The sequence below is a fragment of the Gracilinanus agilis genome, chromosome 1, assembly GCF_016433145.1.
Source record: "Gracilinanus agilis isolate LMUSP501 chromosome 1, AgileGrace, whole genome shotgun sequence".
In the NCBI taxonomy this organism is placed as follows: Eukaryota; Metazoa; Chordata; class Mammalia; order Didelphimorphia; family Didelphidae; genus Gracilinanus; species Gracilinanus agilis.
In genome coordinates, this window is record NC_058130.1 from 709433944 (window position 1) to 709460724 (window position 26781).

At 43.3% G+C, this 26781-nt stretch overlaps 1 protein-coding gene across 1 annotated transcript in view; it reads left to right on the forward strand.

Annotated features, from left to right (window-relative positions):
- Nucleotides 1–294: 294 nt before the first annotated feature.
- Nucleotides 295–26781, forward strand: part of LDLR (low density lipoprotein receptor) — a 39512-nt gene continuing 13025 nt past the window's right edge. Inside the window, 9 exon segments of the mRNA XM_044670188.1 lie at nucleotides 295–397; nucleotides 400–513; nucleotides 14016–14135; nucleotides 16281–16403; nucleotides 18385–18762; nucleotides 21386–21508; nucleotides 22172–22294; nucleotides 23167–23286; nucleotides 25913–26038. Coding sequence (XP_044526123.1) covers nucleotides 295–397; nucleotides 400–513; nucleotides 14016–14135; nucleotides 16281–16403; nucleotides 18385–18762; nucleotides 21386–21508; nucleotides 22172–22294; nucleotides 23167–23286; nucleotides 25913–26038 — 1330 coding nt within the window.

Below are 26781 nucleotides of genomic sequence, written 5' to 3' on the forward strand. Positions count from 1 at the left end.
CTGTTTGAAGGGTACTGACGTGGATGGCCTTCAAGTACGCGGCAGCTGAACCTGGGAACAGTCCTAGGTGGAGAGGAAACGTTTTGGAAAGTGATTTCTCAGGGCTCAGGAAGGGTGGTCAGGGTTTCGCTGCAGTCAGGGTTTCAGGGGTTAAGGAGGGTGCCTATGTCACATCATGCGTTGGAGACTCCTCCTCTTTTTGTGAGGTGAAGATTTTTGAAAATCACCCCACATTAAACTCCACCCCCTCATCGAAGCCACACATTGAAATTCTGCAAATAACTCCGGCCTCCTATGCATTTCCCATACCGACGTGCTAAGTCACGCCTGGGTTTCCTCACAAAATTTAAAGTCCTTTTAGAACCAACAGTTGGCCTCGGACACAATAGAAGCCGGGGGAAGATAGCAAGCCCAGAGGTGCGGAAGGAAGCATGAAAGGCTTAGGATCTTTAGATGTATTGCTGTGTTCCGGAATCGTTATCATTCTGACTCTATCGACCGCAACGAATGCAAGTAAGGGTTTGGGGCTTTTGTTTTTTCCTTTCCCCTATTGACTAGGACTTGGAAGGGTCTGACGGGCTTATTGGTGAAGGGGTCTGTTAAAGTAATATTACTCTTGCATGCTTGTAAGTCCACTGGCTCAGGCTGTCGTTCTCACAGTCGCAGCGAAATGGATAAGGACCATATCTCGTTCCTACACGGTATTAGCGAGGATCAATTAATTGGGAGCCAGTTAACTTGCTTTTCAATGGAACTCACACTTGGTAAGCTTCTGTCATGTGCCCAGGCTCGAGCTGGACTTAAAAAGATTTAAGCAGCCACAATATTGTTTGTTTTCTGTTTTCTGGGAGCTTACTAGTCCTTATCGAAGATCTGAGATAGTGATTGACCTAAGTTGTTGTCCATTACCGAGGGCGGGCGGGTTAGATTCGGCTGGATGGTATGATGAGAATAAAGTTTTTTGCTGTTATTCCTGGCTTGCTGAAAGCCGGTCGGAAATGGAAGGAGAGGGGACAGGGGTGGGACTTGGATTAGTCACTACCATACTGAGCTACGGTTCCCATTCGCTGCGGTGGGATACAGTTCTGCCCGCTGGAAGTAGTTAACCCCACAAGCTCCAGAAAGGGAAGGTTTCTCCGCGCCTTCTCTCTCCCTCATGCTTCCATTCATTCTTTCTTGGCTGCCTTCCATTCAGCCGAAACCAGAGAGAGGGAGACGCCACCCAAACCCGTAGCAGCGCGCCATCCGCATTGTCACTTTGGCCATATTTGACGCGTTCATTTCCCAGGTGGAGTGAAACCGGTGATTTATCTAGTAGTGTTAACTACGGAAGGGGAAAGGATGGGGCGGGGGTGGGGTTGCTGTAGGCTAGTTTAGGGAATAAAGACTAGGTGGTTCCGAAGAGTCAGTGGAATTTGAAGGCCGAGGACTGCGGGGGCAGGAGTGGTGGAAATCAGGTTCACTCTGGGCTCTGCCACTGATGAAGTGCTGCGCCTTCTAGGAAGCCTTTTGGCCAGCTGGATGTGGATTTTGTTAGTAACTCAGGTTCAAATCCACTTTTGATGCTCACGTTTCCCTTTACTTTAACCAATATACTTAATCTTCCTGAGCCTCAGTTTCCTCCTCTGAAAATGAGGGTTCTGGATTCGAGGTCCCTTCCACGTCTAAATGATCTGTGGGGTGTTTCTCTTTTCCCTGGTGTAAAATGAGGGGGAATTGGACTTTTATCAGCGACCTCGGGGTCTGACGTTCTGCCTAGTAAGACGACTCTTCTTCCATTTTGGGTCCGCCCCTTTCTTAGAAAACTTCGCGCCCCTCCCCTTCTCCCACCCGGGTGTACTATGTCAAGGGGAGGGCCCGGCGTGGGAGGTGGCGGCAGGTTAGCCGTGCCCAGTGTCCGCCCCATTCCAGAGGCGGAGAATCGTGGCCTCTCCCCCTAGCCTGACCCAGTCTAGGGTGAGGGGCCCTTGGGTCTTCCTCCTCCTCCTCCTCTGGTCTGGGGCCTCCCGAGTCCTCCTCGCCCCCACCCCCTGCTGGTTTTCCCGCTTCCAGGCCGAGGGGCACACTGCCCTCGAGAGCTCTCGCGCCATGACCTTCAGCTTCCTCGATCCCTCCTACCACTGGCCCTCCGTGTGGGTAGGGGGAAGGGTAGGGCCATTCCCATTGGATGCCTCTGGAACTGGCGATCCTCGAGCCACTCCCCTCGGCCAATGGGGCCCAGAAACGGCAGGAGGGGTGCAGGTTTTCCCTCGTGGCACCTCCCAGCCTCTCGCCGGCCGGACCTCCGGGAAGTCTTCTAGAGGCGTTGGGGGGAAGGGTGCGGTCCCTGGCCTTCCCTCCTATGGTCCTGACCGCCTGGGTGCCTCCCCCTTCCACCCTGGCATGACCGAAACCCTCAAAAGCCATCTCCTTCAGAGTGGGCAGAGGATTCCGAGTTTAAAGGGGTCTTGAAATACGCCCTCCTTCCTGCCATGCCTTTCGATTTCACATTATTAACCTCCTACGATGCGGACGGAGATGGGGAAACGGACTCAGAGGGGGAAAGAGGTTTGGCTGAGCTCACACTTCAGAGCCAGAAGCCAAACCCAGGTCTCTGGCATCCCAGACCGGGGCTCTTGGTCTTTGCCAGTCCTTTGACGTAAACGAGCTGCAGCGTCCGGGGTCAGAAAGGGAGAGAACAAGGAGGGTCCTTTCCCCTTAAGGACAAAAGGATTTCTCTGCTTAAACCCTACCTCAGAGCCAGGCCTTCCTGGGGCCAGTATCTGGCAGTTCCAAACCCCTGCCGAGTGGCCTTTGGAAACACTTTAACACTGTTAACGGTTCCCACCACTTTGCTTCTTGGTGAATGTCTTGAACCCGTGCAGTTTCCAGAGTTTTTAATAGCTTAATCGTTGCAGAGACTGATAAAAATAACAGGATCAGTTTTAAGCTTCTTGGCTTTCTTCGACATCACAATAAAATTAAATCCAAGACTGGTAGTCCCTGGCTCTTTAAGATTAAAGGCTCAGACCTGTTGGACCTTTCACACCTGCCCTGGAGATTTCGGGCTTTGATAACATGGGATCTGGGCTGTTCAGATAATACTGCAAGATACTAAGTTCAAGCCGCTTTCTTTTAGCTGCTTTTTTTTTTAAGCAGTAGTAATGGTTTTAAGGGCTTTTAAGGGATAATAATATTAAATCTTAATAATAGTTAAGTGATCCTCTTCCCACTCATGGCCACCTGAGCTCATAAGAAGATTATAGGTGAAGGAAGCACAGGTTTTATTTGCTAATGCCATTTGTTTATTAGTAAAAGAAGAAAATTCTGGGCTCTTAAAAAAAAAATAAAAGATTGGTTTGGGGGTTTGGCTGAGCAGCACTGAAATCTTCAGCTGTGGCCAATCTGGACTTTAAATAATATCAATAACCCACTTAATTATTATTGGACAGGGGCTATTCCTGGTCCAGAATGTCATACTGATTTGTACACATCATCTTAGCCTAAGCAAACCCAGCTTTGCTCTTTGAGGGCCAGGACTTTCAGTTTCCTGTCCTTGGGCCCCAATAAGCACGGTTCCTTCTGGAGATTTGGATCTGAAAGGGGACCTCAGAGGTCATCTAGTCTAACCCCTCCATTTTACAGGTGAGGAAATGGGGCTTGGGAGATTAACTGCCCAAGAACATGTAGATAATAGTGATAGCTCACATTTAGATAACAGTTTCTTTAGATAACCGTATCTTATCTCCTTTGTTCCGCACAGAAGTAGGAAGTGGAAGAGGTAGCTTTTGAAAGGAGGTTCCCAGACTCCTGAGAGCTGAATGTGCAAAGTGAGATTGTTTAACATTGTCCTATACTTTGTGACTGAGGCCTTCTAAGGAAGGGTGACAGCCAGTTGGCCTTTGGAAAATCTGAGAGCAGATGTTATTTTACCATCAGCCTTTTATTACCTCATCTTATCCTGTGGTTTTTATTTCTTGTGGCAGCCTGGATTTCCTCCTTCTGTTTCCTATGAGGATCACCAACACTTTGTATAGGTATGGCATTCATGGGCATTTCCAGGGAAATTCAGTGAGTTTGTCCATATTGGACACGAAAAGGGTTATTCTTGAGCAGAAACCACTAATGATATTTTAAAAAATTAAAACCCTTATGGGTAAATTTTTTACTGGAATAAAATAAGGAAGATTTAAACAACAACAACAACAACAACTATGTTTTGGTTCTGAGACAAAAGAGTGATAAGGGCTCTACAAAGAGTTAAATGACTTGCCCAGGGTCACACAACCAGAAAGAGTCTGAGGTCAGATTTGAACCTAGGACCTCCCATCTCTAGGCCTTGCTCTCAAACCACTGAGCTGCCTAACTGCCTCTTACTAATAAGTATTTTTGGAACATATTCAACTAAATCCCTTCATAGGCCATCTATACCTAGGGGAATTAGAGAACTTCCCTGTTAATCCTTAGATCATTTTGTAGGTTTATCCTGCTCTGGTCTTCAGGGAGAAAATATCCCGCAATTCTCAGCAGCATTAAATTGCAAAGGCAATTTAATGGGAAGAGGCCCCAGATTTCCTCCCCTCCTCTCATCCCTTTTGAATATTTGGTATTTACTTCTTTATTTTCACTAGGACTGAAAACCAGATGCCTTCTAAGATACTTTCCAGCTCTAAAAATCTGATCCTAAAAAATCAAGCTACTCCAAATCTAATCCCAGGGTGTATTTAATCCCCCAAGGAGAGGCTGGGCTAAAGGTTGGTCAGGGTTTTCACTGTTGGGCCTTTCCACATTCCCCAGGGGCCCAGATGCAGCCTTCAGGCCCTCAGAAATACATCCAAAGTGTACATTAAGCTTGCTAAGAGCCTCTATCTGTCAGGTAAGTCGACAGTTGCTAAGAGACTGAGGGAGTAATCAGTAAGTGTGGGGCACTGCCATAGATGACCAGATTCTGAGGGCGCCTGGGGGAGAAAGACAGAGACAGAGGGACACTGACGCCACGCCATGCTGGAGACTCAAGCTTACTCTCCTTAGCATTTTGCAGAATCCGAGAATTAGTCTGGAAATTGCCCATGGTTGGAGAGGGGGAGTGGGGAGACCTCCACTGGTTTAGGGACTCCTAGATGGAGGCACTGCCCTCTTTTTAGAATACATACAGCCACTCTTAGTCAGAGCAGATGCTTGAATTCAGGTCTTCTAGACTATTAGATCCGGTTCACCATATGTTTCCGTTAAAATTTCTTTATTCGCTTTGGTGGGCAGCAATAGAAAAATCATTCGAAAGCAGTTGCCACTTCATTTGCCTGGAAGTAAAAAAAAAAACAAAAAAAAAACTCGGGGTTTTATTTTTCATCTATTATTCATGAGACAGCTTGACTTCTTGTTTTTGTGGAGCAGTTCGTTGGGGAAGTGCTCTCCTAGCACAGCCTAGATGTCCTTTCTTGGCTTCCCTTTTCCAATACTCATCCAAGCCCACTTGGCCTTTTTGTGTAATAGTGGGGGTGGGAGAACTGTGCCCAGAACTTCCTGGAAGTGGGAGCAGAGGTTTCAAGGGAAGAACAGAGTCTAGTAAAACCCAAAATTAGGATCCCTCCCTCCTGGTGCAAGGCAGCCTGCTGCTTCAAGGCACTTCAACTGGGGGGCCCTAACCATATTTTCCTGACTTGGTTAAATAATTCTCCAATAAGGACTTCTGTGAACCCTTTGCTTTCAGACTGGTATCTTCACTAGGATAGAAAACCCTAGTCAGTAAAATCTTTACTCAGTTAGGGGTTCAGTAGTATCTGCCATGCTGAGATTGAGAGCTTAAATGGGATTTCAGAAGTCATCTAGTCCAACTCCACTCACCATTTTATTTATTTATTTTTTTGAGTGGCAGGAGCTGGGCTCTCTGGGTTAAGTGACTCACCCAAGGGCACACAGCTAGGATGGCCTTATGGAGGCTTTGTTTACCTGACACATTCTTATTCAAATGTTCTAAAAGGGTGGACCAGTTCTACCAAATTCCCTGTTTCCTCTTCCTCTTCTGTCACGAAGGGCTGACCTAAGCTTCTTGAGGCAATGGGGTGATGACAAAACAAGAGAAATGTCCCTGTTCCTCCGGACTTCCTGTCCCTGAGCAGCAGAAAGTTTCAGAGCTGGAAGCACTGCCCTGATCATGTTCTCCAAAGTGATGAATAAACCAAGTAATTAAGTCATTTTTTTTTAAACCCTTAACTTCTGTGTATTGACTTATAGGTGGAAGATTGGTAAGGGTAGGCAATGGGGGTCAAGTGACTTGCCCAGGGTCACACAGCTGGGAAGTGGCTGAGGCTGGATTTGAACCTAGGACCTCCTGTCTCTAGGCCTGACTCTCACTCCACTGAGCTACCCAGCTGCCCCCAATTAAGTCATTTTTAAAAATTTAAACTTCATAATAGCTTGTAACAAATACAATCCAGGAGACTGAACTTCTGGGAAAGGACTCTGGAAACTTGTAACTTTTCATCTTGATCCCGATACTTCTGGAGCTGTTTAGATCTTGACTCAGCTCAATTTCCTCATCTGTACAAAGATAATACTAGTAATAGATAATATTTATATAGCACTTGACAATTATGATCTCATTCGATCCTCATAATAACCCTGGAAAATGGGTACTATTATTCTTTTTATTTTACAGATGAGAAAACTGAGGCAGACAGAGGTTAAATGACTTGCCATGGGTTCATACAACTAGCAAATGTCTGAGGCTGGATTTAAACTCAGGTCTTCCTGATTCCTCAAAGAGGATAATAACTATATTTATCTATTTCATAGTTGTAGCCAACTCTTCATAACCCCATTTGGGGTTTTCTTGGCAAAGATACTAGAATGATTCACTATTTCTTTCTCCAGCTCATTTTACAAATGAGGAAACTGAGGCAAATATGGTTAAGTGACTTGCCCAGGGTCAGACAGCTAGTTGGTTGTCTGAGGTTAGTTTTAAGCTGTGGGTCTGCTGACTGCAGGCTTGGTGCTCTGTAGACTTTACCACCTAGCTGCCCTTCACAGTAATGTGAGGAAATCACTTTGCCTTAAAGTGTTAAAGGGATAAGTATAATACTATTAAAAACTCCACTACATTTTTATTTTAAAGGAGATATAAAAGTGATTTATTTGCTCTGCATTTCCCCCTATCCTGAAGCCAGTCTCTTTTAACCAACCATTTTATAGAAGAGGAAACAGCCTGGTAGGAAGAGGGGAAATGACTCACTCATAGTCACTGCTGATAAGTAGCCCGACTTCAGTTGTTTTGTTGTTTTTTAGTGGCGCTCTATTGTAAGAGAAGTGTAAGTTGTATAAGAACTCTAACTTTCTTCCTTCAAAACTCTGAAGCTGGATGGCTCAGTGAGTGGATGGAGTACCAGGACTAGAGAGGGGAGGTTCTGGGTTTAAATGTGGCCTCGGATACTTTTTAGCTGGGTGACCCTGGGCAAGTCATGTAACCCACATAGCCTAGCCCTTACTGCTCTTCTTCTGACTTGGAATGGAAGGTAAGGGTTTAAAAAACAAACACACCGGGAGATTAGAAATAGGTAAATGGCTTTATTTTTCATTTATTTATTTATTTATTTGTTTAAACCCTTACCTTCCCTCTTGGAGTCAATACTGTGTATTGGCTTCAAGGCAGAAGAATGGTAAGGGTAGGCAATGGGGGTCAAGTGACTTGCCCAGGGTCACACAGCTGGGAAATGTCTGAGGTCAGATCTGAACCTAGGACCTCCTGTCTCTAGGCCTGGATCTCAATCCACTGAGCCACCCAGCTGCCCCCCAGGTAAATGGCTTTAAACTGTGACTCGGTTTCCACAGAGGACAGCATAGGGCGCTTCCATAAGCGACAGTTAAATGCCACTGATATTAATGGGGCTGTTGAATGATATACTAACACCATTTAAGGGCTACAAAGCGTGTCCTGCCCCCAACTCCCAGCAGTTCTGTGAAGTATGTAGCCAAGCCTTAGTATCCCCACTTCACAAATCAGGAAACTGAGGTTTAACCCATGGCCTCGGAGTCAGAGCTGGGATTTGAACTTGTTCTTTCCACTGTAGAAAATTGTTAGAGCCTAACAAGCACAGAATCTATTCAAAAACCAACTCATCAACTCCCCTACCAATCCTCTCGTTCACTTGACAGTACCTTTAGGAACAAAATTTTAGAACTGGAAGGCATCTCAGAGATCAAGCAGCCCAAATCTGTCATTTTACAGATGAAGAAACTGATGCTTGGCTGTGACTTTTCCAAGGTCATGCATCTAGTAACTATCTGAGGCAGAGGTTGCACTCAGAACTTCCTTACTTCCATTCCAGCGCTACCCACCACACTATGATGCCTTTCTCTTTCTAACTCTTGGAAGTGTCTTGGTTAACCCTTTGGATGCCAGTTGATCTTTCCAAGAGCTTCTCCCATCTCCATTAGCGACCATCCTAGGGTCATCTGAATAACTGGGATGGCCTCTCTCTCCTAGTTGGTTCATCCTCTCCTCCTTTCAGTCATTCCTGAACTGGGTTCAAAAGAAAGCCTTCTTTCTCCCTGGCATTCAAGAGCCTCCACTACTTGGCTCTGCCCTTCTTAATCAGATGGAGTCTTAGCTGCTCTCCGAGTTGCACTTAGCCAAGTCAGGCAGTGTGACATGGAGGGACAAGCCTGGACTCCTGGGTCCTGAGTCTCCGAGTTGGAATTCCTGGGTCTTGACTCTGATACTAAGTTGTAGCAACTTGGCAAGTCACCGTCACCTTGTAACTCAGTTTCTTCTTTTGTAACCTGGGAATAATAATACCTAATTATATAATAATGTATCATATAACGTGTGTTACATGTTATGTAATATAATTACATTATAATAATTACACAATACAAAATAATAACTAATTCCTACTTTACCAGGTTTTCCGTGAGACAGAGAGCTTTGTTTATTTTAAAACATTGTGCAAATGTGAAGAAACTGACTGTTCCTTTTCAGAACATCAGGGACTTGCTAGTCTCTGGCTCCTTCCCACTCCCATTTCTCACCCACGTTTCGGTTTTTTCTTTTCTCCTTTTTGCTTATTCATATTCCACGCATCCTGTAAGGTAAGGCCTGGCTCAAGTCTCGATCTGTACATGAAGCCTATGCTGACCACCAGAGTTCTTCTTCTTTTTTCCTAAACTCTTCTTTTCTATCTTAGCATCAATTCTAAGAAGAGTAGGAAGGGCTTAGTTAATGGGAATTAAGTGACTTGCCCAGGTTCACACAGCTAGGAAGTATCTGAGGCCAGGTTTTTGAACCCAGGATCTCCCTATTCCAGGCCTGGCACCCTATCCACTGTGCTACCTTGTTGTCCTCACTCAAAATCTTCCAAGATTTTGTCGTTTAGTCATTTTTTCAGTTGTGTCCTTGTCTTCAGGACCTCTTTGGGGGTTTTCCTGGCAAAGATACTGGTGTGGTTTGCTGTTTCCTTCTCCAGCTCATTTTACAGATGAGGAAACTGAGGCAAAGTTAAACATGACTTGCCCAGGGTCACACAGCTGGTAAGTGTCTGAGGCCGGATTTGCACTTGGGAAGTGAGTCTATGCCTTCACCACTTAGCTAGCTGCCGAGAGATGGTTCCTCCATAGATAGTTGGGTGGAGTTCTTTTCTCTTTTCGTTGTCCCCCTGTTCTAGTCGGGGCTCTTCAGGTGGCCGGGCCTGGAAGTCTGAGGTCAGGGCTTCCACAAATCTCTTCCCGCCTGGTAGAAATTCAGTGAACATTTGCTTGTTTTCGTAATTGTTATAAAGGAGGGGAAACTCTAGGTCAAAGGGAACCTTGTTGATGCCTTTCCCCAAAGAAAGGAGAGGCAGCTTAGAGGCAGCCAGGTAGAGAAGTAGATGGAGCCCTGGGCTCCTGGAGTCGGGTAGACTCGAGTTCAAATTCTGCCTCAGATACTTCCTAGCTGTGTAAGCAAGTTGCTTAACCTCTCTGCCTCAGTTTCCTCTACTATAAAATGGAGACTAGTAGCACCTACCTCCCAGGGTGATTGTGAGGATTAAAGGAGACAGCTGTCAAGTGCATTTAGCACAGTGCCTGGCACTAGCAGCTGCCCTATAATCGCTAGTTATTATTACGAGGCCAGTTATTATTCAAGGATGGTGACCTTCTCTGCTTCTCCTGAACTTTGTCCATTGGCTGTAAGGATCACAAACTGATTCCTTGGGGCTCCGTACAGGTAAGATTCTTCCCTGGCTTGTACTGGCTTGTCTCTAAGTAGAAACTCAAATTCTTTTGTCTTGTGTAAAACCCAGCTGGATTTCAGGTTCCGCTTCCTGGCGAATTTACTGCCTTAAAAGAGCCATGAATTACAATTTAGGTTTTGTTTAGGTAAAGTTGGCCTCCATTCTCTTTTGATTAGGGGAAAGTGGCTTTTTTCTTCCTGGTTCATTGGGAGCCCAAGGCAGTGTGAGGAAGAGAGAAATTCATGGGAGACTAGGGACGCAATCTGTAGCTTTCCTGCCTTGGGGCCTCAGTTTCCTCATTTTGTAAAATGCGGGGGTTGATCTCTGAGATCTTTTTGAGTTCTACATCTAAGATCCCTTAGAAGCTCCGATTCTGTTTGCATGACCTTGGGCAAGCCCTAATCCATAAAATGAGGCGCCTATTCAGGCTTGATGTTTGTTTAATTAAATTGATTCTGCAACTAGAGGGCTTGGCTTTGTCAGCTTCTTTAAAATTTAACTATGGGAATAGCTAGGTTGCTCAATGGATAGAGAGCCAGGTCCAGAGCCCCGAGGTCCGGGGTTCAAATAGGAACACTTCCTAGCTGTGTGATGTAAGTCACTTAACCCCAATGACCCGGCCCTGACTGCTCTTCTGCCTTGGAACAGATGCTTAGTATTGATTCTAAGACAGAAGAGAAGGGTTTATTTTTTCCCCCATCAAGTCAACAAGGTAGGAAGGGCCTTTAGAGTTCTTCTAGAAATCAGAAGTTCTTAGCCTGGCATCTAGGAACTGCCTCTCTTCACCCATCCGACGCTTAAGTCTGTGGGTAGATTTTGAGGGACCCATAAACTTGGATGGGAAAACAAATTAGGGTTTAATTTCAATATAATTAATTTCCTTTCAAATCCTATGTATTTTATTTTGTCTGAAAAACATTATTCTGAGGAGGGGGTCCCCTAGGCCTACCAGACTGTCGGAGGAGGCCCCTGTTCAATTTCTGCATTTTACAGAAAAGTGAGTTGATTCTCGGAGAAGAGTGATGATTTGTACAAGCTCGCACAGAAAGTTATGGACCAGATCCCAGGGCCTGACTTACAGACGGGGGCGCTTTCCACCTCATTCACTCATTCATTCAATAAATATTTGAATTAAATGCCATGGAGAGATGAGAGCTCACCCTTGTGATGTTCTTGGTCCTCTTTGAGGGATGAACAACAAAAGACAGACAGAGCACTTAGTATGTACTATTGGTACTATTAAAGCGTATTTGTGGTTTAAAATAAGTATCAGAAGCCCAGAGAATCATTTTGTTTTGAGCTAGTGGCCATTGAGACCATAACAATTTAAAAACCTGTGCTCCCCCCCCCCCCCCACCGGTCTAAGTTGTGTCCCCATCTTGTCTATGTGGTGGTATGCTGAAAGTAATTGATCCCAGTCCTGTCAGACTTCTCAGCTCCAGAGAACATACCAGCAATTCTTTCTTTCTTTTTAATTAAATTTTTTTTAAACCCTTAAATTCTGTGTATTGGCTCTTAGGTGGAGGAGTGGTAAGGGTAGGCAATGGGGGTCAAGTGACTTGCCCAGGGTCACACAGCTGGGAAGTGTCTGAGGCTGAACTTGAACCTAGGACCTCCCGTCTCTAGGCCAGACTCTCAATCCACTGAGCTACCTTGCTGCCCCAGGATTTCTTTTTAAAAGCATTCTTTAAGTGAATTGCCTGAGGTCCCATTGCTTGGACTAGTGAGAGCCTCCTCCCAAGTCTTTTATCCTCTCTGCCTAGTCAAACTCCCTTCTTCCCTAGGGCTGTTGACACACTGATTCCTTTTTCCCTCTTCTAAGATCCCTTTAAAAGTAGGATGGACCTCAGACCATCCACCTCTTCATATTACTGATGAGAAGAAACAGCTGGAGAGAAGTTAAGACTGCTAAGTGGCAGAGGCAGATTTTGAACCCTGGTTTTCTAGACATTTTTTATCATAGGTTCATATATTTTGAGTTGGAAGGGACTCGAGTGGTCATCTAATCCAAGTTACCCATTTTATAGATGAGGAATTTAGGACCCAGAAAGGTAAAAACATTTATCTGAGCTCTTATAGTTAGGAAAGGGCAGAGTTCATATGTGAATTCAGGGACTGACTCCAGTGAGCCATGCTGCCTCCCTCTTAATTAAATTGAGCAGACATGAAGGGCTTACAGTAAAGCTTATCTCTGGAGATACAAAGACAAAACGGTGTATATTTTAGGAGGAGGGTAGCAGTGGGGTAGTTACAACATAAATGTAGATAAATAAGAACAAAGTACACTCTCCATTATCTTGTACTTCAGATAATTTTCTACTTTTCTTCTCTTCCTCCCTGTTATAGAGGTCAGGAAGAAATCTCTCTCTCTCTCTCTCTCTCTCTCTCTCTCTCTCTCTCTCTCTCTCTCTCTCTCTCTCTCTCTCTCTCTCTCTCTCTCTCCCCTCTCTTCTTCCCTCCCTCCTTCTCCATCTACACACAGAGTTCGTAGGATTCAGTTCATTTCAAAAGACATTTCAGTGATGTATTGACTACCCAAAAAAGATTGAATTGAATTAATAAAATATTTGTGGATTCTGTAGGCCACTGTCACATAAACCATCTTGGGAAGCTCTTTAAAGGAAACCTTAGTGGCAGCTAGGTGGCACAGTGGTTAGAGCACCTGGCCTGGAGACTAGAAGACCTGAGTTCAAATGTGACCTCAGATACTGCCTAGAAGTGTGACGCTGGGCAAGTCACTCAATTCTAATTGCCTAGTCCTTTCCCTTCAGTTTTAAAGTTGTCACTAAGATGGAAAGTAATGGAGGAAGAAAGAAAGGAAAGAAGGAAGAGAGAACGAGCAAGCTTAGTTCTTGGGAGGGAGCTAGAAGCATTGAGTCTGATAGAGTCTAAAACAAGCATCAGTTTTCCTCATCTGTAAAATGGGAATAATAAGAACAACCCTATTTCATAGGATTGTTGTGACTGAGATGATGACTGTAAAGTGCTTTGCAAACCTTAAAGTTCTGTGTGTATGCTAGCAGCTTGCTAATCAATCAGGGGTAAAGGCATTAAACATGCCTTTAATATTTATTCATTTAGTTTCTTAAGCCCTTACTGATTTTTTAAAATATGGACCTTCATTTCAGAGGGAAGTTTGGCTTAATTAAAAGAACTTTGTAGTTTCTCAAAGGCAATTCAACTCATTTTCTTGTTCAAATCTAGGTCATGTCAGTTAGCAAGCATAACATACATATTAAGAATGTGCCATGTGCCAGGCACGATGGGACAGCTCATTTATAGTGTCTGTTCGAAATATATGCAGTGGTGGATGAGCTTTATGTCCAGCTGTTTGGACAATAGAGATTCATCCACTTGATTTTTCCTGTATGGATAGTCAGAGGCTAGAGACTCTTAGTTTACTTATTCATACTTGAAATGAAAACATGTGGATGTCCCTTTCTTTACTTTGCTCTTTAATTCTTTATTAGTCTCTTTCATTTCCTTGTGGTTGGGAGTTCCTCCTCAATACCCTCAGCTCTAGGAGCCGGTGGCCCAGACCTGGTTCTTAGTTTCAACGGAAGTAGAAAAGGAAGCCCAACCACCTAATGATAGTCCTTAAGCTTTCAGCCCAACCCTAATGGAACCACACACAGCCTGGGGTACTTTTAGCAATGATTTCAGTGACTGGTTTCTTACCATTATTGTTGATTGTATTACCATGGCTGGTATTGAGTTGACCATTTTCTTTCCAGTTCCTTTATTTTTCGCTGTACTAATTGCCACAGGCCGATTGTCAAGTTTTTAGTTCATTTTTTGCCTTCCCCTCTTGTTTTTATTTTGCTTCAGTGGACACGTGTGGGAGGAATGAATTCCAGTGCCAAGATGGAAAGTGCATCTCCTATAAGTGGGTCTGCGACGGTAGTCCTGAGTGCAAGGATGGATCTGATGAAACCATGGAAACCTGCTGTAAGTCACCTTTGACCTTCTAAAGCAGGGAGTCATAGCCTTTTTTTTTTTTTTTAAACCCTTTCCGTCTGTTCTAGAATCAATACTGTGCCAATGCAAAAGAATGGTCTGGTCTAGGCAATGGGGGTTAAGTGACTTGCCCAGGAACACACAGCTGGGAAATATCTGAGACTAAATTGAACCCAGGACCTCCCTACTCTACACCTGGCTCTCAAACCACTGAGCCACATAGCTGCCCTCTAAGGCCTTTTTTGTGTGTCATAAACCTCTTTGGCAGTCTGAAGCCTTTGACAGCCTCATCAGAATTTTTTTTTTTAACCCTTGTACTTCGGTGTGTTGTCTCATGGGTGGAAGAGTGGTAAGGGTGGGCAATGGGGGTCAAGTGACTTGTCCAGGGTCACACAGCTGGGAAGTGGCTGAGGCCGGGTTTGAACCTAGGACCTCCTCTCTCTAGGCCTGGCTCTCACTCCACTGAGCTACCCAGCTGCCCCTCCTTATCAGAATTTTTAAAAAATCCATAATCCAAGGAAATGCTAAATTTCAGTTAAAGGTTACTGAAAACAGATATAATTTTTTTCTCTTCCAAATTCACTGACTCCCTGGAGGGTCTTAGACGCCAGGTAAAACAGGGATATAATAGCAGCTCTTTGAAGAAAGGTTATTGTAAGGGTCTTGCTCAATCTAAAACGCATGATCTCATCGTGATGGGAAAAAAAACAAGATGAAGAAAGTTTCAAGGGAATCGAGGGCCATTAGTGACTGAGCTGTGTAAGGGCCTGGGAATGTGTGAGTGGGCTACAGGTACATGTATAGACCTGGCTGGTTGGGAGAGTAGTCTGTTCATTAATTGTGAACTAATTGTTCAGCTAAGTGCTACCACCCCAAAATAGCTCGGAACCATTTTGTCTCATGAAATAGTAACTGGGTGTTTCTTTTCAAAAATGTGTTTTTTTAATCCTAAAAATACAACTTGTGAATTTTTTTGGTCGCTTGTTTTTTTTTTGTTTTTTTTTTTAAACTAAACTTATGAGTCTATCAGGGTAGAAAATTCCTTCCACAGATGGAGGTACTTAGTATTACAGTGTTGTCTGGGTCACTGAGAGCTTAAGTGTCTTTCTCAGGCAGTGCCATAGCTAAGGATGTGTCTGAGGTGGGGCTTGACTCAAGTCTTCCTCACTCCAAGGGGGAGTCATCTACTCCATGCTACCAGTTACAGCAGTACCAAGTCTTTTTGATGACATCATGTTTTGTATAGCTTATAAGATGTTGTTCTTTTTTTTTAGACCCTTACCTTCCGTCTTGGATTCAATACTGTGTATTGGCTCCAAGGCAGAAGATTGGCAAGGGTAGGCAATGGGGGTCAAGTGACTTGCCCAGGGTCACACAGCTAGGAAGTATCTGAGACCAGATTTGAACCTAGGACCTCCTGTCTCTAGGCCTGGCTCTCAATCCACTGAGCCACCCAGCTGTCCCCTTATAAAATTAGCAACCATGGCAGGTTGCTGTAAGTTGGACTTGTGGGATCATTGTCATGATGACTCTCATTTCTTGGGGGCTTTAAGGGTTACAGAGCTTTGCGAGCCAGAATTATTGTACAGAAAAGGAATCTGAAGCTTTGAGAAGTGAAGGGACTTTCTGTGTTCTCACCACCAGAGTCTAGGGTGTAAACCAAACTTAGGTCTTCTGACCCTAAGTCAGTCCCTCTTAATATTCTACCACAGTGATTCCCAAAGTGGGTGCTACCGCCCCCAGGTGGGTGCTGCACCACCAGGAGGGTGGTGATAGCCACAGGTGCATTTATCTTTCCTATTAATTGGTATTAAATTTTTAAAAAATTAATCTCCAGGGGGCTAAGTAATATTTTTTCTGGAAAGGGGGCAGTAGGCCAAAAAAGTTTGGGAACCATTGCTTACCATGTTGCTTTTCTGTCATGAAGCCAGAAAGCATTTCTCCTTTAGGCATCATCTAGCACACCCCATCATTTTACAGATAAGAAAGTTGAGACTCAAGAGAAAGGAGAAGAACCCAGGTCATAGGATTCCGAAGTAGCTGAACCAGCATTCTAGCCCAGGATCTCTGCCCCCTCCTCCTGATCCCATGCTCTTTGGCTGTTTGTTTGAAAGAAGGTTGTTATCTTTGTTGTAGCATCTGTGACCTGCAAGCCAGAAGAGTTCAGCTGTGGTGGTCGAATTAATCGGTGCATCCCCTTAACCTGGAAGTGTGACTCCCAAACGGACTGTGAGAATGGCTCAGATGAGCAAGACTGCCGTAAGTATGGAGAGGGGCTGGCTGAGCACTTCAGGGGTGATTCAGAGGGTTCTTGTAGGGACCTGTTGGATTCATTAGCATTAACTGGAGCCATAAAATGTTAGTTAATTAAAATCTAATGTGGCTTTCAGGAATGTGCCAATATGGTCTCTGGGATACAGTAAAAGTTTGTTTCTTAAGAAATCAACTGTGATTATATGGGAATTTACTGTTTGCTGTCCCATTTAGTTTCATTTCCCTACCTCCCCCAATTTCTCTATGGCATCCTTACTCATTTCCTTCCTGAGACACCCTCCCTTCTCTTCTCCATTCATAAATCCAAATTCTACCCATTCTTTAGGTGTGAGAAGACTAGTCTTTTCTCTGGATTTCAAGGGGGGGAATGTGATATTGGAAATTTGGGGTCCTTGAACTTAATATTGGGGTCTGTGGTATAAACTTCCCATGTACGTTTAGGGGACTTGAAAACTACATTTCCTATGATTCCTCTTGTGTAATACAGGTGGGCAGGAAGTGTGATTAGGTAGACAGAGGTATAAAGTCTCAGAGCTTGATTGGGATGCGCTCTTTCCTAGGAAGCAGCCAAGGGGAAGGTATGGTGGGCCATTCAAATGCATTCAACTCCCCATAATTCAAGCAACTGCACCCCAAAGTTCATTTTGGATCTTCATGATCCAGTGTAGGTTCTTCAGGCATCTTCATGGTGCCTTCTCCAAACAGGTTCGTTGTCTGGATTCTGGTGAGATGGCAAATTTCTTATCCTGAAATTACTCTCAAAAGAATTTAAACTTTTAAGTTATAGATTATAACACATACATTCCCTGCTGAGGAGAATTATACACAGGGCCCTATTTGCTTAAGTTCTTCCCCTTCCAGGAAGCCTTTCTTTGCCTCTTATCCATCCCCCACTAATCTTCCCCTTTCCTTTTTTCCTTTTCTTACCTCCCTCTTAGAATCAGTACTGTGTATTGGTTTCACAGAAGAGTGGTTAGGGGCTAAGCAATGGAGGTTAAGTGACTTGCCCAGGGTCACACAGCTAGGAAGCCAGACTTGAGCCACCTAGTTATCATCCATAGAAAATACTTACTGATTGAAGGCTTCCCCACTTTATTTTCTAGATCTTTCTGTACTCATTCCCTAATGGTTTCAAGTGAATAAATCCCATCTCCCCACCCAGGGTGCAAGCTCCTCAAGATAAGGCATTGCCCTGTACGAATTCACTTGTCCCTCAAAAGCCTTCTCCAATACTAAAGCCATTGTAACTTCCCAATAAATACTGGTTGCTGAGTGGCTCATTTATGTTCCACCAAACTTCTGAGGATTTGATTTCAGGTTTAATATTAGAGAATTCATTAGTTGATCAGTCTCAGGTCTATATGGGAAGAGGAGTTTGAGAGTGGCCAATGTGCTTGAAAGTGACCAGATTACTCCCATGGACATAGGTTTTACATACTTGACCACATGAGTACAACCTATATCAAATGGCTTGTCCTCTCAATGAGGGAGGAGGGAAAAATTTGGAACTCAAATTTTTAAAAAAACTAATGTTAAGGGGGGCAGCTGGGTAGCTCAGTGGATTGAGAGCCAGGCCTAGAGACAGGAGGTCCTAGGTTCAAATCCGGCCTCAGACACTTCCCAGCTGTGTGACCCTGGGCAAGTTACTTGACCCCCATTGCCTACCCTTACCACTCTTCCACCTATAAGTCAATGCACAGAAGTTAAGGGTTTAAAATGAAAAAAAAAAAACTAATGTTAAAATTTGTTTTTATGGGGCAGCTGGGTGGCTCAGTGGATAAAGAACCAGGTCTGGAGTTGGGGGTACCTGGCCTCAGACACTTTCTAACTGTGTGACCCTAGGCAAGTCACCTAGGCATTTGCCTAGCCCTTAACCCTCTGACTTAGTTAATACTAAGATAGAAAGCGAGGGTTAAAAAAATGGTTTTTACATATAAAAAAGTAATCTTATTTCCTCCTCTCCTAGCCCTTAAGACATGTTCCCACGACCAGTTCCGATGCCATGATGGGAAATGCATCTCCCAAGAGTTTGTCTGTGACGCAGACCGGGACTGTGATGATGGGAGTGATGAGCTAGATTGTCCAGACCCCACCTGCAATCCAGCAACATTCCAGTGCAACAATACTATATGTATCCCCAAACTATGGGTCTGCGATGGTGACCAGGACTGTGAAGATGGCTCCGACGAACAGCCTGACAAGTGTGGGGGACATGACTTGGTCAAGAAGCCCTGGCCTTGCTCTTCTCTGGAGTTCCACTGTGGCAGTGGGGAGTGCATCCACATGAGTTGGCGGTGCGACGGGGGTCATGACTGCAAGGACAAGTCTGATGAGGAGGGCTGTGGTATGTTCCCAAATACTTCGTTTCTCATAGACAATCGGCATCTTTTCCTCAGGTGCAATTTGCCATACCGTCATTCCTCTGCTTAACAAATTTGTGTTTCCTCAACGGCTATAGAGCAAAATCCATCCTCTTCAACATAGCAATTCCGACCCTCCCATCTGTCCTCATTCCCTCTGTCTATGCAGCCAATAAGTACTATTCATTTATCCAACCAGCCTAGTCATCTGATTGTTTCCCAGTCTACCTGCCCCTCTTCACACGTTTTAAAGAGCTTCCCATCTCTTCTAGAATGTTTTACACTCTTGAATTTTTGTCCATGAAATCTTATAAATTCCTTCTCTGAACTCATTAAAAACTATTCTGAAGTCTATAATGTATCTCAGCAGGTGGTTCCTCATCTTTTGGTGAGAATTAGGCCTGGAATGGGAAGTTCCTTTTCTTATTTCCACCACCTTTTGACAGAAGAAATGGTCATCAAGGCAAGTCAGAAAGTTATTGTTATCTGTTCTACTTTTGGCAGAAAGAAAATTCCAACTGATTTCCAGATCACCGACTTACCCATCACCAAATTCCTCACCTATTTGAAAAAAATTCTATCCAGGTGGACTGTATTATCCTCCAGAAAAATAATCATTTCTTCTTTCCCCTTTGTTGATCATCTCCCAGGTGTTCTTCACTGGGCTTCCTGCTTCTGGTTTTTTAATTTCCTCATCTGAGCACATCTTAATACCTCTAGTAACTTGTCATCCTCCCTACTTGCATCTCTTTTGCCTTTCCTTTTAAATATAGTACACCCTTCCAGAGTCAGATTGGAGGAAGATCTTAGTTAATAAAGTCTTTTTTTTTTTTTTTTTAAACCCTTACCTTCTGTCTTGGAGTCAATACTGTGTATTGGCTCCAAAGCAGAAGAGTGGTAAGGGTAGGCAATGGGGGTCAAGTGACTTTCCCAGGGTCACACAGCTGGGAAGTGTCTGAGGTCAGATTTGAACCTAGGACCTCTCATCTGTAGGCCTGGCTTTCAATCCACGGAGCCACCCAGCTGCCCCCAGTTGATAAAGTCTTAATGATGCCTATGAAAGCAAATTTCCTCCTGGTGTTAAGATTGCTTATTCTCTATACTTTGTGCATTTATGTGAGACTGGATTTTGCTGCTGCTCCTTTATTGGATTTTTTCTCACTCTGAATTTCTGGGAGTCCCTTCCACAATTCTGTCTACATTATAGCTCTATGGTATCCAGCTTGGTGGATCTATGTGAGATATTTTCTCCTTTTAATTACTTGTTTTAATTATAGAACATAAATTTAAAGCATGAAGGAACCTGAGAAGATATCTATCTAGTCCAACTTTTTTTTTACAGTGTTAGATGACTTGCCCAAGGTCACAAAGCTATCAGTGACAGAAATGAGATTTGACCCTAGGTCCTCGGATTCCAAATCCACTCTTTCTTCTGTGTGAGCTCCATCCCTGGCTAAGAATTTTTCACTCCTGTATTTTAAGCCATGGTCCAGGATTCCAACTTCTCTTCTCAGTGTCCATGTTCTTAAACATACATTAACTTCCAATATCTGCTTTCACTCCTGCTTCTGACTGGCAGCAGTGAAGAAAATACCATCTGTGCTTCCAAGGTCATCAGTCTCTTGCCAACATGCCATGATCCTTTGCTGTTTCCCAGTTTCTTTTTAGCAGTATCATTTGTGTCCACATGAATCATCAGATGTGGTTTGAGAAGGCATAGCTTTGACAAGCTTCGAAGTGCTTGGTTCTCTGTCCTACTCTAGGTAGATGCCCCAAGGAAACAAACAAGAAGCCTTTCAACCAAAAATACCCTCTGAGCAGGGCATCCCCAACCACCACCACTTGTCTCTTCCTCTGTCCTGTCCTGGATCATCTCTTACCTGATACCCCCCATAACTATTATCATTCCCTGGAGAACAAGCAAAAGCCTTTTCCACAGAAAGAGAACTCTACTCCATTCTCTCCAGAAGTCTCAGATTTGTTACTTCACTTGGCCTTTTTCACCTCTTTCTCTCCTCTAGACTCCAGCCTCCTGGCATTGGTCAGGATGCTCTCCTCCATCCCCTTCTCTTTCATATTCTTTTTCTTCTTTTCTTCCCCCCACACTGAGGCCTTCCATTTTTCTCCCCCATAGAAGTCTCCTCGGGGGCTTCTGCCGTCTTTGATTTTAGATGTCTTTTCCCATTCAAGTGCAAGCTATCACCATTCAGAATGCTGTCTTTGTAAATGTTCTTAGAGTTTTGTCTGCAGGGAAACCAAGGAAGATGCCCTCCCCACTTGACATGAAAAATAGGATCCTTCTTTCCTTGTCAGGGAATAATTCCTTCTTTTCCTTTACTTTAGTGGCAAACGATTCATCTGCCCAGTTTTGTTTTCCCCAATTTATTGTGGTTCATTTTAACTCAGCACTATGCATCTTATTCTGGCATTTTTTGAACTGGAAACTTAGAGATCTGAAGTTGGCATGATGTTTTAAAATCAAAATATCTCTCTCCTTTCCCTGGAGACTGTACTCCTAAATTTAAAAAATCATTCTCTTTTGGGGGAACTTTTATTCTGAGGATAATCATTTAGAAATAAATATCTCTTGTTCTTTTGTGTTCCCAGTCAAAGCCACTTGCCGCCCTGATGAGTTTCAGTGCAATGATGGGGAATGTGTCCACGGGAGCCGGCAATGCAACAAGGAATATGATTGCAAGGATATGAGTGATGAGATCGGCTGTGTCAATGGTGAGGCCCAGCAGACTCACTATTGCTCCAAAGGAGTGTTCCGTACATGAGCTAAATCAGTGGTTCCCAAACTTTTTTGGCCTCCCGCCCCCTTTCCAGAAAAAATATTACTTAGCCCCCTGGAAATTAATATTTTTTTAAATTTTGATAGCAATTAATAGGAAAGGTAAATGCACCCGTGGCCATCGCCGCTCCTCTGGATCCCTGCAGCACCCACCAGGGGGCGGTGGCGCCCACTTTGGGAATCACTGAGCTAAATTATCGCTGTGACTAATGAGGGAGAGGATCGGTGCTTAGCAAGAGAATTTTGCATTTTTGATTATTTCATTTCTATGAATGTTTTCATTCATCTAAGGATCTCCCAGTCAGGTTGACATTGGCTCTCCTGCTTGGTTTTAGAGAGTTCTTGGGGCACGAAAAGGTTAAGAGTCTTGGTCTTGCCCATGATCATAGAGCCAATATTATCGGAGGCAGGAACTGAAGTCAAGTGTTTTTGATTCCAAAGCTGGTTCTCTAGCAACTATGCCGTACTCCTTGAGATTGGGTTTATTACTGAGAAGACTTTAGAAAATGTGAATGTCAAGACTCTCAAAGTCTCAGCAAGTCCTCTACCTAATGGTCCCCTCACTTTTTTTTCTATTCTCTATTTTTTATTAATTATAGTAACACTGTGTGAAGGCCCGAACAAATTTAAATGCCACAGTGGAGAGTGCATCACTATGGACAAAGTGTGTAATGGACCCAGAGACTGCCGGGACTGGTCTGATGAGCCAATCAAGGAATGCGGTAAGACAGAAACTCCTGAATTTGGCTTTTAAGGATCGGCAATGGGAGCTTGACTCCTCATCTGCTTGCAGGGCTTAAGGCTGCCTTCTCTCTGAGGGGGATAGAAAAGTAAAGACCAACACTTAGGTGGGGTCATCGTTAATGTAATTGGGAGTCACAGATGATTCTAGCGGACTCATTCTTAACCTTGATAGTGATTCTGGAGCATGATAGGTCTGCTTTCCTTCCAGATAATCCTATGACTTCTTTGCCTCTTATAGACTGTCCTTGATGTTTATTTTAACCCGACTATCCACCTGTATAAAACAATTGCAAATGGGGTGGAGGCTCTGCCTTGGAACCATTCCCTCCCCCGTTAATACTCAGACCTCCCTTGGGGCCAGCAGATAATTTAGAAACTCTTGAGTGTAAGAAAGAGTTCAGACTTAATGGACTTCTGTACTAGCAACAATGCAAGGATCCAGAGCAAGGCTGAGGGACTTATGAGAAAGAAAACTAGCCACATTCAGAGGAAGAACTGTGGGAGGAGAAACACAGAGGATAAACAACTGCTTGAACGCACGGGCTGATGGGGATATTATTGGGGATGTAGACACTAAACGATAACTCTAGTCCAACTATCAATAATATGGAATTAGGGCTTAATCAAGGATACATGTAAAACCCAGTGGAATTGTGCGTCGGCTAAGGGGAGAGGGAAAGAACATGAAACATGTAACTAGGGGGAAATATTCAAAATAAAAATAAAAATGAAAAAAATAAAAATAAAAATAAAAATAAAAAAAGAAAGAGTTCAGAAAATCCAGAATCTCAAGGGCATTCAATCAGAGAGTCTTGGGGCCTGAATTTCTGCCAATTTCTCCTTTGCTCAGGAACCAATGAATGTCTGAACAACAAAGGCGGCTGCTCTCATATATGCAACGACCTCAAAATAGGGTATGAATGCCTGTGCCCTGAAGGCTTCCGACTTGTTGACCAGAAAAGATGCGAAGGTAAAATTCTGAGATTTGTTTTTTCTATTCCTTGATATTCTTTGAGAGGGTAGGTTCGTGAAGAATTTTTTTGATGGTGTGGGATAGTGAAAAGAAACCTAGATTTAGGGCTAGAAGACTTGGGTTCAAATCTCCTTCCTCTGCTACTTATGTCCATGATATTTAAGCATGTTACTTATCTTCTGTACCTCAGTTTCTTAATTTGTAAAATAAGAGGATTAGATTAAATAGTCTTGAAGATCTCTCCCAGCTCTAAACTTGTGATCTAAGGATTGTATGATTTGGGAAAAGTCATATAAACTTCCCATGCCTCAGTGTTAACCTGTAAAATGGGAATGATAATAGCACCTACCTCCCAGAATTGCTGTGAAGATAAAATAAGAAATAATTGTAAAGTGCTTTATACAGTGCCTGCCACATAGCAGGTACTTAATAAAATACGTATTGACTGAATGATTGAGCTTTTTGGTATTTAGCTTTATTATCTGTGACTTAGATGGCCTACTTAGCAAATTATTACTGGCACTGAAAGATGATACAAGCTGGGAAGGTGTTGGATTGACGAGATAATAGCATTGGGATGTTTTAAAATTGAATTTTTATTTTTCTTTTCAGTTACATGTAGAAACAATTTTTGGCAATTGCTTTCTGCATTTTGCCATTCAAATTCCCTCCTACCCTCCCTGTCCCTTCCCCTAGCACAGTACATTAGCATTAGGATGAGAACAACAAAGCTCAATGTGGCTGAGACATTTGCTGGGACAGAATCTAATATAAAATAAAATTTAATAGAGATAAATGTAAAGTCTTACTTCGGAGCCCCCAAACAACTTCTCAAGTTGGGAAAGTAAGGTTAAACAGCAATTGATCTGCAAAAGATTTGGGTTTGGGTTTTTTTTTTTTAATGAATTAGGAGCTCAAAATAAGTCAGCAGTTAATGTAATCTTAAGCAATATGGTTGTTTTTCAGTTGTTTTAGTTGTGTCTGACTATCACCTCGTAAGGGGTTTTCTTGGCAAAGAGACTGGAGCAGTTTGCCATATTCTTCTCTAGGTCATCTCACAGATGAGGAAACTGAGACAAACAAGGCTAAGTTACTCCCAGTAATGTCTGAAGCCGGATTTGAACTCAGGTTCCTGACCTGGTGCTCTATCCACTGTGCCACCTCTCTGCCCAAAGTCCAGTGTTTAAGAGATATGTAATAACTAGGATGTGGGAGATGTTGTGCTCTGTTCTTGGCTCATGCTGAACAAACAAGGGCCCGACACATACCGGTTCTGGGCCTCTGGCCAGGGGACTTCAACTCAACTTCACCTCCAAAGTGAGGCAACTTATTTTGTTTAGTTATTTTTTAAACCTTCAGCTCTGTTTAAAATTGATATTATGTATTGATTCTAAGGCACAAGAGCGGCAAGGGATATGCAATTGGGGTTAAGTGATTTGTCCAGGCTCACACAACTAGGAAGTGTCTGAAGCTGGATTTGAATCCAGGACCTCTTGATTCCAAGCCTGGAGCTCTAAACCTCTTTCAGGGCAACTCCTTAGGATGTACAGAGAGAGTTCCCTCAGCTAGCAGTTTTCTAGATGAGGAAATCGAAGGTCAAATCCCTCCTCTCCCCACAATGTTGTTGATAAGCAGTGTGGTTTCATGTTTAGAACTAGCCTTAGATCCAGGAAGCCTTTGAGTTCAAACTCTCCCTTGAATCCCACTGACTTTTATTTTTTCTCTCAATTACATGTAAAAACAATTTTTAACATTTGTTTTTTAAAACTTTCAGATTCTCTCCCCCTCTCCCTTCCTGTTCTTTCTCCTTCTTGAGAAGGCAAGCAATTTGCTGTAGATTATTCATCTACAATCCTGCAAAACAGATTTTCATTTTTGGCTGTGCCACTTAACAAATCAGTGCCCTTGGCAACTCTCTAAGACTATAAATTTCAGAGAAATTTGCCCATCTGTTTTGAAAGAGGGAGTTTCTTCATCTGGGAATACCGTTGGAGTACCTCTACCTTTGTCAGAATGAATGAAATCATAGGTTCTGGCTCTATCCTTATCTCTTTTCCATCACTGGCTATGAACTTTTCATTCCTATATTTCAAGGATATAATCCCAAATTGAAAACTTAATAGAACTGAAATTATTCCTAAAGAATTTCTGGGCATCTTTGGTCAAATGGAACCTAGTATGGATTATTCTTCTCCAATGGAGGAATTATAGTAGTCCTCGACTTTTGTGCCAAATAGAAACTGAAGGATTGGAATTTTCTGAACCCCTTTCTCCTCTCATGGACTATTATTCTACCTTGTCAGGAATTTGAGTGACATTATGATTTGAACTTGCTCTCTCCCTCCTACTTCCAGATAGGTGGTACATAGAATGCTTGACCTGGAGTCAGGAGGACCTGAGTTCAAATCTTGCTAGCACACATGACTTTGGGAAATTTGCTTAAAATTTTCTTGTCTCAGGTTCCTCATTTCTCTAGCAGGGATAATAATAATAATACTTCCCAGGGTTATTGTGAGGGTCAAGTAAGATAATATTCATAGTATCCTTTTCACACATTAGAGCCCTCTATAAATGCTGGCCATTACTGTTATTGTTATAATCATCATTATTATTACATTCCTAGATATCGATGAATGCCAGAACCCAGACACTTGCAGCCAATTTTGCGTGAATCTCCCGGGAAGTTACAAGTGTGAATGTTATGAAGGCTACCAGACTGACCCAATCACTAAGACCTGCAAGGCCATCGGTGAGCCCAGGCTTCTTGATCTTTGTGAGGAAGCAGACTGGGGTGGTTGTGGGTGGGGGAAATAACAGGAAAATTGAGAAAAATTGATAATGGCTCTGATTAAACAAACAATATTTAGGGAATTTCATCACCTGAACTTTGTCATAGAAACCCTAAATAACAACAGAGTGAAATGTCCTGAGGTTGGGAGGAGTGCTGGCTCTTAAAATCTGTTGGCTAATTAATGAATAGCCCCCCTGGCTAGGACCTTGACTAAACATGTTCATAAGGCATGTTTCAACATTTAATAACAACTCCTTCTGTTTGGATTGTGTTTTACAGTTTGCAAAGTGCCTTTCACTTACTTGGTCCTTGTACATGTATTCAGTTATACAGTTATTATTCTTATTGTACAATTGAAGAAACCAGGGATTCACAGGGTCTAAATGTTTTGCCCAAGTTTATACCGCTAGTAATTATTAGCAAAGCCTAGAAGTTCTTTGTCTTTTGACTTCCTGCCCAAAGCTCTTGTTTGTAAGGGTTAAAAATTAATGGTTTGACTAAAATATGAGAGAATGTGGTTGCCAAAATTATAACTCAAGTCAAAAATGACTTTTCAGCAGCTTTTATTTGTAAAATAGAGGGAAAGAGTAAGGTAGAAAAATGTGAAAGAGGGCAGAGTGAGAATTCTGGCTTATCACCCTAAATATTTGCTCTGGCGCCTGACTCTACTCCGGCAGGGCTCCAGAAGGCCCAGCCAGAGG